This window comes from Punica granatum, chromosome 4 (genome assembly GCF_007655135.1).
Source record: "Punica granatum isolate Tunisia-2019 chromosome 4, ASM765513v2, whole genome shotgun sequence".
Lineage (NCBI taxonomy): Eukaryota > Viridiplantae > Streptophyta > Magnoliopsida > Myrtales > Lythraceae > Punica > Punica granatum.
The window spans coordinates 17,281,629-17,294,405 of record NC_045130.1 but is presented as its reverse complement, the minus strand read 5'-3'; the positions used below and the strand labels follow the sequence as shown (position 1 = coordinate 17,294,405).

Genomic DNA, 12,777 nt, shown 5'->3' with positions numbered 1-12,777 from the left:
ATTATAGTAATGTACATGATAAAATTGATAAAAAAGAAAAATGAAAGGTACAAAATTGTAATATTTCAATTTTCATCATATGTACAGGACGGAAAATATTTTTTTCCCTTTTTTTTCATTAAACTTTTAACACAATCATCCTTGTCATTTATTATTTACTATAAAAAACCGGGGAGAAATTTTGCAATCCCTTCCAACAGCCACCCCTAGTATCTTGACGCCAAAGGATCGTATCATATTTAGGGAAAAATAAAAAAAAGCATGTGGATCTCATCATAGAATCTGATGCAAAAAAAAAATGTTCGGGTTACTCCATGCAACTCTGATCGCAATCTTGCAACTGCAAGAAAGGCTCGCGGGTGCTCGCCTGAGAGCCCATTCGACGCTCAAATTAGACCTGTAGAGAGGGGTAAAGAGAGTCTAGAGAGAGTGTGCGTACAGAGAGTGTACATAGGGAGAATATATATGGAGAATCCCCTAAATTTGATGAGGAGTTTCGTATCTATAGAGGACTTATAAAGCTTTTCCTTGTCATCATCTAGTAACCGGGCTAGAGTTCTTTAATTATCCCTCGTTTTATGCGTGTTATGGGCCTCGTTTGGATCTGCGGCCCATATAGAATGCCCCGATTTAATCGGTGCCTCGAGAGCCCTCTCCAACACTCAAGTCAGATTTTCAGAGAGGGGTCGAGAGAGTACGCGTAGAGATAATATATAGGAGAAAACCCTCAATTTGATAAGGAGTTTTGTATATATATAGTACTTACAGGGTTTTCCCTAGTCGTCATCTAGTAATCGGGCTGAGATTCTTTACTTATCTCTCTTTTTAGGCATGTTATGGGTCTCGTTTGGATCCGCGGCCCATATAGAAAGCTCAGGTTTAATCGGTGCTAGATAGCTTGACTAAAGGGTCACCGACAAAAGGGTCAGTGTTCTGGGATCATACATCCCATGGTGATAGAGGCGATGTTGGTGGGGGGAACCAAAACCCTCAAGGCAAGGGATGAGGTCTCTTCTTGAATGTCAGGCCGGTCTTCGAGGCCCTTAGCCACGAGCCCGAGAGCTCAAGGAGTCAAAAGCCGAGCCTTCGAGCCCATCGACCCTGGGAGGGTCGAGCCGTTGGGGGTTGAGCCCTTCGAGGTGAGCCCAGGAGAGGGCTGAGGCTCCAACCTTCGAGCCCCTTGAACCTCAGAGGGTCGAGGGCCTCAAGGTAAGCTCGGGGGGTAGAACCCCTCGAGCTGCGATGGGTCGGGTCCCTCGAGGCAAGCCTGGGCAAGGGGTTGAGGCTTGATCCCCTGAATCCTTCAATCCTCAGAGGGTCGAGGGCCTTGAGCTCGAGGGGTTGATCCCGTTGACCCCGTCCTGTGACTTTAGAGGCTTGTCGTGTTTTTGGAGTGCTTGAGGTCGTATACCACTTTCGAATTTCAGGTCACCCGTATTGCGTTTGATTAACGTTCATGGATTATTGGTGATCTTAACTATCACCATCCAAAGAGAGAGGTTGTGGGATTCGATACCATGAGTGACGGGGTAGTGGTCGTGTCCCCATGCCATTAAGGGGAGTACAAATCGAACTTGCTAACCCATGGATTATGGGTCTTGGAGATGATCCTACGTGCCCTCGTTTGATGCCTTATTGAGATAATCAGTTCTAGGGTCCTTAATTGCCCGGAATCAGACTCGGCTTGGTTGGGTATAAATAATTGTCATATCATCGATTATTTTTAACGTGGATTTCATCAGATAAAGTTAATTCAATAATTTATAGAATTTCCGTCGAAATCTTATATAAAATTTAAAAAAATGGAGAAGTTCCCATTGATCTGGCATGTCTTTGGCCTTCCGATGATGAATTAGCTAAATAACTTTAATCTCAAGCCAAAAGGAAAAAAAAGAAAATAAAAGGGCATAAATTTTTTTTGAAAAGGATCCATCAATGTGGAGATGAATGAATTCATTATTATCTTGTCTGTGAGATTCTCTCTCTCTCTATTATATTGCCTGTGAAAATGACTCATCGTCATGCAGCCCCATGAGCATCTTCCATAGTCAATGTTTAAGTAATTATTTCATATTTGTTCATTCTTTAGGGGGGGGGGGAGGGGGGGGGGAAACTAAAAAAGAAAAGGCATATAGCTGGGGGTTAGGTGGAAAGATTAAATTCTAAGGATATGATTTGACTATTTTTTTTAATTTTATAAAAAGAGACTTATTTTTTTTTTTTGTAGACTAATAATTAAGGGTACTTTGCTTGTCTCGGAACGACTCGATCGATTCCCTCCAATCTAGCGGTCGGATACGAATCCACAAAAGCTCACGCTGCCTAAAACAGAAGGGTCTAATAATTCCATCTAATCGGATACAATCCCCCAATATTTTTCTTTTAAATATTTGAATATGACTTCACACGTACAATGATGGGGATTCTTTCTTTTGTTGGACGAGTGAGGATATTTCATTTTCTTATCTATCTATTTTATGATATAAACGGGAATCTATCCCATCCGTTTAATATTAAATGCTTGAATTAATACCATGCAACTTGGGATGTCCAAATGATTAGGCTCTTTCATCAACTTAAAAGAAAAACTCCGAAGCGACCAATGATTCGGTATTTTTTTTTATTACTGTAACAATAAATTCCACGTAAATCTTTGATCAATTAACTTTGCGAACAATGAACACCGATGCATTTGACATATCGCTCTTATTTGAACAAAATGAACTCTGCAATCAAGGCTAAGCTAATGAGCGAGAATCAGTTCCTACCAGGGCCTTGAGAGCATATTTCTTGCCAAAAAATTAACTCGGGGTTTCTACCCGAAAAAAAAACAAATAATAATAATTCGGTGATTTATATAGCATATATCTTTAAGATGCTCTCAAGTAAATCCTTTTTTAGGACAAAGACTTTTTTAGTTTTTTACTTAAGAATTAGGAAACGCCTTTATGGACTCTTGTCGCGTGGCGTGGCCGTCAGGGAAAGTCATGGTCAAGATAACGCCGGATCTTTGCCCAGTCATCATCGCTTGATTCTATCTATCAAAAAATAAATATAAAAAAAAAATCATCGCTTGATTCTTCCAACAAGACCACCACCTCACGACAATTGAAATTATTGTTTTCTTATTCAATTATTATACTATTCTTTTTTCTCCCCCACTCATTATAAGAAATTCAACAGTGACATTCCAATTCCAACAAGAAATGATTCCCCAGATTGATCATTCTCACCATTCGCACCGCCAATAAGATGAAATTGCTCTTTGACCCCCAAGACTTGGCTTCCCACGAAACCTCATCCTTTGAGTGACAACCGAGTTATAATGTTCTGGAACTATACTCCTGCCACATAAATTGGGTTCGACTCGTGACCGATGCCGGTACAGACTACCGACTACCGAGCAGCACGAGGAGACAGTAAAATTCAAAGGGTAGGTAGAACTGAAGAATCTTTTGCAGTCCCTTCCCCCCCCCCCCGGGGAAAGTTAGCTGTAGGAATTGGAAATTTCCCGTACCTTTCCGCTATGTTCCTCATCAATCACATGGAGGATCTTAGAAGATCTTCCCCTCAACATACTTGAGCTCTCACACCAAACTTTCTCCTCCTTCAGGAGAAGAAACAGGAACCCTCCTCAAAAACAGCTGGAGCAGAGAATATTCCTACCGAAACAGCCCCTACCGTCCTTGAAGTAGGGGGAGGGGGAGGTAAAGATTGAGAGAGAAGAATGGTTGGTGATCCGTCAATCAGGAAAAACTTCAAGACACCCAAGAAGGCAAGAAACCTCTTTTTCCCCGTGTTTGTAATGTCGAAGAAGATTCCCGTAAACCAGATCAATTGCGATCATTGGTTGTGTGCCAAGACCGCTAGCTTCTAGTCAGGGATGCGATAAAAGGAAAATTTTAGGATAATTTGATAAAGGGGGATTAACGGGTCTCTCAAACCATATCTGTCAACCCCGATTGCAATAGAAAAGCTCTGAATGAACGGAAAGCTCAACTTCTCGACACAAAACGGAAAGCTGAAAGACTAATCCTGCAAAATTTCGAAGCCGCACTATAAGGTCCTCCTCATTATATATGTATAGTAATAATGATGTAATTATTTTCTCGTAGCTATTTAACTCCTCCAGGTATAATCTTATCTGCAAAATTCACGGGGTGGGGGTTGGGGGGGGTAAAGATCTAGTACTATACATCGACCTTCCCGGTTCTCTGGATGTGGTTCTTCCAGCTAAAGCTCTCGGACTTGGAGTCCTCATCATCTTCCATGCTATCCCCTCCTGTAGTTGAAGCAGCCCCTGCGCTTCCACATAACTGCAAGGGGCCTTGGGGAGATCCTGACTGGGATGTGCTTCCTTTTGAGGCAGCAGCATCATCTGATTGGTCACGAGATGGCCATAGACTCCCCAAAACACATACGGTTTGGTTTGTGGGGGAACCTGCAGCAGCTGGGAATCTTCGGGTGTGCAACCTGTATTTCTGAAAATGGTACATGCTTCCATAGTTAGTCTCCGACCCATAATGATCATTAAGAATTGACAAATATGAATCATCAAACTTTAGATGAACAAAGATGGGAAGTGATCTGAACAGAAGAAAATGAAATTCACTCACTTGTAAATGGCTCTTCACTTCATCGTTTGTCAGGCCATCGACTTGCATAAGTTCTCTGATCTGCTTAGGAGTGGCAGCTGCAAGCATTTAATAGTTTGAGGTCAGATTACTGGAGAAACCCAGATAAGATTTGAATATAGATTATAGCTTCATTTGGTGATCCCAGACTCATTTATCAATCTCAGGAACAATCTCCCGAAGCAAATGGTATAAGAGAAGAGAATCAACACGACAAGCTCATATAACCAGCAGATTTCAGTTCAATACAGTTCAACGATTCAGGGGTTCACTACTTCTCTGTAGCTTTAGTCAAAGGGATGGATGGCACAATTCAATTTCAAGATTGAGAATTTCTAGCATCACCAAACAAAATATAAGAAGCACAATCAAGTATCAGAACTGTAACACTGATAAGCAACACATAAGCATTTTAAGTTATAACCTTGTGAGCCACCGAGTTGCTGCAAAGCATTCACGAACCGCCGATGCAACTCGGGCGACCAGCACCTTCTCTGCTTCCTCGCACTCTGCTGCGGAGCCCCACTCCTCGAGTTCGACTGGACGGTCTGCGTGAGTGATCGGCCAAAATTTGCTCTTGTATCAGCAGAAACAGGCTTTTCCCTTGAATTCTTTATCCCAGGAGTGAGAAGTGAAAGGCTATGAACGGGCAATTCCACCTTATCTTCCTTCCTCGGGAAAACTGCAGTTGCCGGAGGAGAAAATGTCCTCAACTGGATGAATTCCCTCGCCCCATTCCTGCTTTTACATGCTTTCAGAGCACCCTCAGCTGCAGATTGATTCGGTAGAAGTTCATGTCTCTGCCAAAAGCAAGTCCATGATCAGATATATTCCCAACAGACCAATTCGCATTCAGTTAAAGGGGGGCCAAGTTGGGGAAATCTATGCTTCGGGTACCTTAGTTTCGACTTTAGCGTCTTGTTGGGGATGATCAGGAGGGTTGACAGTGGAGGGCTTGCTATTATCAAATGTGCAAAGCTGAAGATCAAGCGGGCCCAAACTCTCATCCTTGGAGTCCTTCTCTTTCTCCTTGGGACTTGCATCTTCAGTGTCGTCACAGTCTTTCTTCAAAGGAATGAATTCTGCTGTTACTGGCTGAGTAACCAGTGGTGCAGATGCAGAGCATTGCACCGACTCCAGTTTCAACGTCAGAATAGCTGCAACAACAGCAGGAAAAGAACAAGAAAAAACCAAAAAATTATAAACAAAACAGCCATTGCATCGAAAAACCACCACTGAACTCCTGACAATAGTTTTCTCCGAAAGATAATGGACTCGATGGACTAGTTTGCCAGAGAATTTTCAGTGAAAAGTAAGAGTTCATGCGACGTGTTCATCAGCCTCATCGTGTTAATCTCGAGCAGAAGCTCGTCGAGCTTCCCTTTGAGAATCATAAACTAGAAGGCGGTGTTTGCAGATCTCCCATGGGAGTACGATAGGTGAGGAAATGAAATCTACAATTTAAGGGGAAAAAATCTGAATCCGATTTTCCAGAAGCGCGGAAAAACGAAACCGCTGAGCTCTCGCCGATCGAAATGAAAGGCAGTCAAGCTACTATAATCAAATGCAAATCCACCGCGATCTCCGACTCGTCGGGAATCAGAGACACTGTGGACGGGAAAAAGAAAAGAAGGATCGAGCTGAGGACCAACCGTCTCTGATAAGGAGCATGCACAGGGGCAGCTCGCGCTTGAAGGCGTCAATCTTCCTCATCTCGTCCTCGAGGCGCCGGACGAGATCACCGAGCTTGGACGACCTCTCGGCAGCATCGGCGACCGAGGCGATGTCACGCACCAGGTCGCTGATCGTCCTGGGGACGAACGCCGGACGGTTGTCGAAGCTCAGCTCCGGCGGAAGCGAACCCATGGAGGACGACAGGATCGATTGAAAACAACAACAACAACCAGCCAACACCAATGGATCGACTGACTGATAATAATCCTCAAGGAATCTTGCGGGAGAGCTCCTCGATCGAATCTAGAATCAGGTGAAAACGAAGAAGAAGAAGAAGAAGAAGAAGAAAGAAGGAAATGGAAGGGGGAAGAGCGAGAGAGAGTGAGAGAGAGGATCTGTGATGTTTATTTATAGAGAGAGAGAGAGAAAGAAGTACCGTTCATGTGAACGGGATTATTATATGCAAAGAGAGGGGAAGGGGCGGGCGGGCGGATGAGAGATAAAATACGCGACGAACCGAGTGGGAGAAAATGAAGAGATTTCAAGCAAATGCTCTCTCTCTCTCTCTCTCCCCCCAAACAGAATCTCTCTCTCTCTCTGAGTTGGGAGGGAGCGAGTCAATCACCGATTCAACTCGATGACTTTTCGGGTGGACCTTTTTTTGCTCTTTTTTCTCCTTTTCTTAAAAAAAATAAATTTCCTCAATAGGTACAGCTCGGTACTTTCCGGTTTTTCTTGCTATTTTCTCTCGGTAAATCATTATTATTAACTATTATTTTTTTTATATGACAAACGAGGTATTATCCTTTTCGTTGTTCGTAAATATCTGACAAGTCCATGAATTCAGGCAAGCTAATAAATGAACATGCGTTTGAGGCTACGCATGAAGGAGATTCAAAAACCACGGACACGTAGACTACTGACGAAGCATATATTTGCACTATCTACTTGCACTAACACATGAGAGTACTATTCTTCCAATATATACATGTAGATTTAATGTAGCCTTTTTGCTTTTGATTTATACAAGGCGCCATATGTCTATTATAATTGTTGCGCATCGAGCGACTGGATTAACGGTTTGAGTAAGTCGGAACCGTGGCTGCAAGGTGCACCTTACTTGTGCCTCCATAAGGTAGGTACTTTGTCACGAGATCCATATCGCAAAAAAGTTCATGGAGATCGAGTTTCGACGCGAATTAATTTATTATGGTTAACTGTGCTTTCTCCTTCAGAATTTCCATCGAGGCTCTTTTCAAATGGCATGCTTTCATTAGTGTCAATAAAATATAGGGAAATAGAATGCAGCCCGTACTTTACACGGGTGTACAATATATTCAAAAATTCTACAAGAATATTTTGTTCAAAAATGCGTATAACTCCTCCACATATTTGTGCTTTGCTATACCATATAGCATAGGAAGAATAATATTGATAAAAAAAAATGCAGTTGATTAAGGGGTTCTAAATTCTAATACCAAAAAAGATAAGACAGAGTATTTCTTTTGCTTTTTTAATTAAATAATTAAAATTTTTAAAGTATAAATTGTCAAATAGAATAAAATACTTATGTAGAGAAAGTTTTTTTCTTTTTTATTGCGGGAGTATGAAAAACTCTTTCATACTCTCCCTTTCAATGCTCAAGAAATTGGGTTCCTTTCAAAATTTGTTCGGAAAACCTTTCAAAATTTTCCAAGAGAACTGCCCATGGAGTTCTCTCGCATACATAGAAAATAAAAAAGATGGTTTGACAATATAACGGAATTTTTCATCTGTATTCTATTGGATCCAAATTCTGATAGAAAATTATTTTCGAGAGAGGTGTCGAGGGATATTTTCCTTGGAAATTTTTGAGATAAAATTCCCTTGGCAAACCCCGGAAGAGTCACAGCAAAACATATAAGTTGGGTTCCTTCTCCTTCTCCCTCGTCCTTACTTTCTCTCGTCTCACCATCGCCACCAATACCTCGCCCGAGACCCCTTCCATTCGATGCCTCTGCTCGCGCCTTTTGACGCCACCACTTGCCTTTGCCGAGACTCTACCCGACACAATGCACCTGCACGCACCAATGCATGTGCTCGCAATAGCTCCGACGCCCCTCATCGGTGCTCTGACATCTATGTTCACCTTTCCTTGCCCCTCCGACGCCCTTGCTTGCCCCCTCTAATGCCCTAGCTCGTTGGATCTCTGCTCCACCTGACGCACCTACCCGCGTCGGTGCTTCTGTTCACGTGGAGCCATGGCAGCCCCGACGCCACAGATTGCTCCGTCCGACGCATGTAATCCACAAATTATGGGCACTGATCTGAGTGTAATGTCTCATATATGCTAAAAAAGTTTCCAAGTATGCTCATGCATATATTAATTTGGGAGAGGAAGAAAAAAAATTAAGGGTAAGAAAAAATAAGAAGATATAATTGGAAATAGAATTTGAAAAATAATAGATAGAACGTGAGTGATTGAGAGGTTAAGAGAAGAGAATAAAATAATGAGAGATTGACACGTGGTAGGTAGAGAGAGGAGAATCGTATTTACCAAATAAGATTGTACTTCAACTCATCTCTATTATTTTAAATTGTATAATATTCAAACTAAAAATAATTAATACTATCAATATATGTTGGTTCAAATGATCCGGCACTTGATTCCCTTAAATAAGGTCTTGGTTCGAGTCTTATAAATGGAAAAAATTTATGCTGAGAAAGTTTTACCCCTTAGTGGGTCGACCGACCCGGCTCAAACTCAATTAGTCGGAGTTCGTTGGACTTCTGAATACCATGCTACACATTGAAAAAAATAATTAATACTTTCAACTTTTTAACCACGTCTCATAAATAAGGTGGTCTGATAAATAAAGTGATGGTTACATAATTGAATTTTTCGCTTAAATAATGTATAAGATATAAGATATATATGGTTGTTAAATCATTGACTAGAAGTCTTGGATGATGGATATGGATCCAAGAACTAGTGTGATCAAGTTTCTCTTATATTAATTAGAAGGAATATATTTTGATAATTGAAGATAAAAAAAGATCTACGGAATGACACAGAAAATAATTAATAAATAATGGAAGAATTGGGGAAAAAAAAGACGACAGAAAGTTTTGCTTCTCATGGTAGGACTACTACCGGTAACTTATTAGTTATTACTAGCAATTAGAAATTTTTATTTTGTTTCATTAGATTCATAAGCCTCTTATATAATAAAAGGAAAAAAAAAAGACAAAGCAAAATAAATAACTTTAACTAAATTTCTCCATCATTAGGGGCCTTGCATATAGTTCTCCATCATTTTCAATTTTTCTTCTCCTTATTCGTGGATTAGCATTTACTCAGTTCACGTCCTTTCTTTCTTCTGTACAAAACAAGCAGTCTCATGGAATAATTTGAACTGAATTTCAAGCAATTCTTTGTTATATGAAGATTGGCATCTTTCATTTCTACCATATTTGAGTTAATTTGCACATTTTCTTTTTCCTATCACTTTTCTTTTATGCATTGCTCTGCAAAAGCTCAGCACAAAACAAGGTTATTAAATAAAAGATGGGACAACTTTTATCTATCGAGTGAAGATATTTTAACATACTTTTATCTATTGAAACAAAAATGGCAAAGGATTAACCAAAACAAAAATTAACTCAAGAAAAGTAGCACAACCATGCCTAGCGATAAGTATTTTCATCTCATCCGATCTTCTAATTAAACGGATAAAACACTAATCTTATGCATAAATATTTTATTTTAAGTGCATAAATATCTTGTTTTAAGTTAGTTATTATTCAAAGTTTCATTTCTCTTGTTATTAGAAGGATGATATCTTGATGAAGTACATAAAAGATACGAGAACTTATGAGAAAATGACGAGTACAGTAGCGTACGTTCTTACCTAAGAATCAAGATGTTCAATGCTAATTCGATCTTCAGTACTAATAGGACTACTTAAATCTCTTTATTTAGATTTTTTTTTTACAATAGTCTCGTAGATCTCCCTCGTAAGCAAAGAAAATAAAACAATTATTGAATACGTAAATAGATGAGAAAAAGAAAACAAGAGGAAGCTTGATGAAGAAGTCAATGGTCAATCCCAGCTGGTCAAACAACAAAGCATTAGAAATCAATGCTAACCGTTGATCTGTTGATGCCAAGCCGCACATTGTCTATGAGAATAAACAATTCCCCAATTCCCCCTTTTCTATTCATGTCCAATTGTCCATGGAGCATATAATAAATATAGACATTGGCAAAGCTCGAGGATTAGAATGCGATTATACTCATACTAGTGGGAATCGAAACCAACATGTACCTTCCTAATTAAAGCTTTCAAAACCGAAATGTGGACTTCAAAACTTTCGAAAGGAAAAACAAATGCCATGACTTAGTAAATGTAACAAATCAAACATATCATTATATTTTGACTGTGAATATTTAAAGTAATATTTGGGTTCTCACCCGGTGTGGACAAAACACATATTCAGGCCAAAAGTATTATCAACCCCCATGTTTCCATCAAGCACCAACTTGCCGATATATTCACCGTTAGTTATATGCCCTAGAGCCAATATTTACAATTGGACAATTCCTATTTATAGCAATAAAATTTATTATATTATTCATGAATTGTTTATTAGAATAATCCTTTAAGATACTTGGTAGATGCTTTATTATCAAAGAGTTAAGAATATGCGTGACGTAGTTATCTGGTATAAGTTCTTTAAATTGTTCACGATCAATGGAATCTTAGCTAATCATTATTATTTCGGCTAGATCGTTACCTCTATCTATATCCATGATTAGTATATAGATAAAAATGAAAATAGAGTAGTGGGTCACATGCTATTCAATAATAGATATCGAAACAAACATATAGATACTTTTGGAGATAAGTGAACCGAACGTGATGTATAGATAATATTCACATGATGTTTTACTGTTGTTAATGGATATATTTAGACCATATTAGTGCATATAGTCCTTAGACTTGAGATGGCATGGTTATCTCATACATAGGTACTTAGGATTTACTCATGCTTATATACTTGTTGTAGGCATGGGCATTCGGCAAATAGTGATCTTGGTTAATGGAGGTAAGTGACAATTCGAAAAAGAATTCATTAATCTGAGTAAACAGGGAAAGATCCTATAGGTTTGAGTTTTATTCTTGATCAGGAAATCCTTGGCTAAGATGGTTGGACTTAAAATAGAAAGGGGTTTTGAATTTATGTCCTGATGATCTATGAATGGAAGCTCGGAAATTTCATATGATCAGTTAATAGGGTTTGACATTTATCATGGCTCTGATTAGATCGGAATCTGCAATGAAGGGACTTGAGTGCATAGTATATATGGTCACAAGTTCATTAGAATGTATAATTAGCATATTCGTCGCTATTTGGATTATCATGATATGCTGCTGTTAGGTGTCACTCATGATTGTTGGAAACCAAGGGTATTTTGGAAATTAAGCTTTTGGTCACAGAAAAAAGTTTCTGGTAATGTCAAAAGAGTTTGGCATTATAATATCATTGCCACTTAGTGATAAACCTAATTAGTCATACACAATAGGACGTATTTTAACCGATGATGAATTGAGTCTTATTAAAGCAATTAATTAGGAATCAATTCTCGAATTAGACTTGCAATATAGATGCAGGGTTGCTAGCACATGCTAAAGTCAAATCCAATATTGAGGTGAATCCTTATAAGGAAACATAAGAGTTTCCTTATTTGGGAGAAAGTCTCCATAATTAGAAACTCTAAATGTGGAAACATATGTTGAGGACGTAATAGTATTTCTCTCTTAAAGTTTTGGTCATAAGATAACTTATGTGTGTAACGATATTATATTGACAATAAATTAATCAACTGTGAATTAATTAATGAATTGCAAACTGATTCCTAGTCATTATGTAAAATATATGTGGATATGTTTTATATATTAATTTGGGGCATTAAATACACACACGCAAAACCGAAAGAGAAAAAGAAGTAAGAAGGGCACGCGGCTTAATTGGTATAATAGCCTACTGCCATTTTGTTTTGTCGCCAATCCAGAGTGTGGAGACATTTCTCTTGGCTGCAAAAGAAGGACATCCGAGACCGCCGATAATCCTTGGAGACATTTCTCTTTACTTTTGATATTTTTGACCACATATCTTTGCTTCGACGATTGGTCTTACCAGTGAACAAACAATATATGCTTCGATATTAAACTGGATCGGAATATACTGGTTCAATTAAACTAAAAACTATTTAATTGCTTTAATAAAAGAAAGAAATAGTAAACAAACACCACGCAAACAATAACTGCGACTCGATCAGGAAAATGCCAGCATAAGATGAAGACAGACATACATCCAACATCAAATAGTAAAATTTTGAATAGAGAACTTGAAATGTTGAAAACGAAAAAAAAAAAGAAAAGAAAAGCAAATGACCGGGAGGATGGCAACCCTTTTCAAGCAAAGA

The 12,777-nt window shown here is 39.1% G+C and overlaps 1 protein-coding gene across 1 annotated transcript; it reads right to left on the bottom strand.

Annotated features, from left to right (window-relative positions):
- Positions 1–3,147: 3,147 nt before the first annotated feature.
- LOC116203237 (transcription factor HHO6) lies at positions 3,148–6,741 on the bottom strand. The gene is made up of 5 exons (XM_031534914.1): positions 6,287–6,741; positions 5,532–5,791; positions 5,059–5,434; positions 4,617–4,693; positions 3,148–4,481 (listed from the first exon to the last, which is right to left on the bottom strand). Exons 1-5 carry the CDS (start codon positions 6,498–6,500, stop codon positions 4,191–4,193), a joined length of 1,218 nt encoding a protein of 405 aa, XP_031390774.1. The 5' UTR covers positions 6,501–6,741; the 3' UTR covers positions 3,148–4,190.
- Between the last annotated feature and the right edge of the window lie 6,036 nt (positions 6,742–12,777).

Excerpts from the sequence above, each read along its gene's own strand:
- LOC116203237 (XM_031534914.1), bottom strand. The coding sequence starts at position 6,500 with ATGGGTTCGCTTCCGCCGGAGCTGAGCTTCGACAACCGTCCGGCGTTC. Across the intron at positions 5,435-5,531 it reads ACGCTAAAGTCGAAACTAAG|AGACATGAACTTCTACCGAA; the intron begins GTACCCGAAGCA and ends TGCTTTTGGCAG. Across the intron at positions 4,694-5,058 it reads GCAACTCGGTGGCTCACAAG|CTGCCACTCCTAAGCAGATC; the intron begins GTTATAACTTAA and ends AAATGCTTGCAG.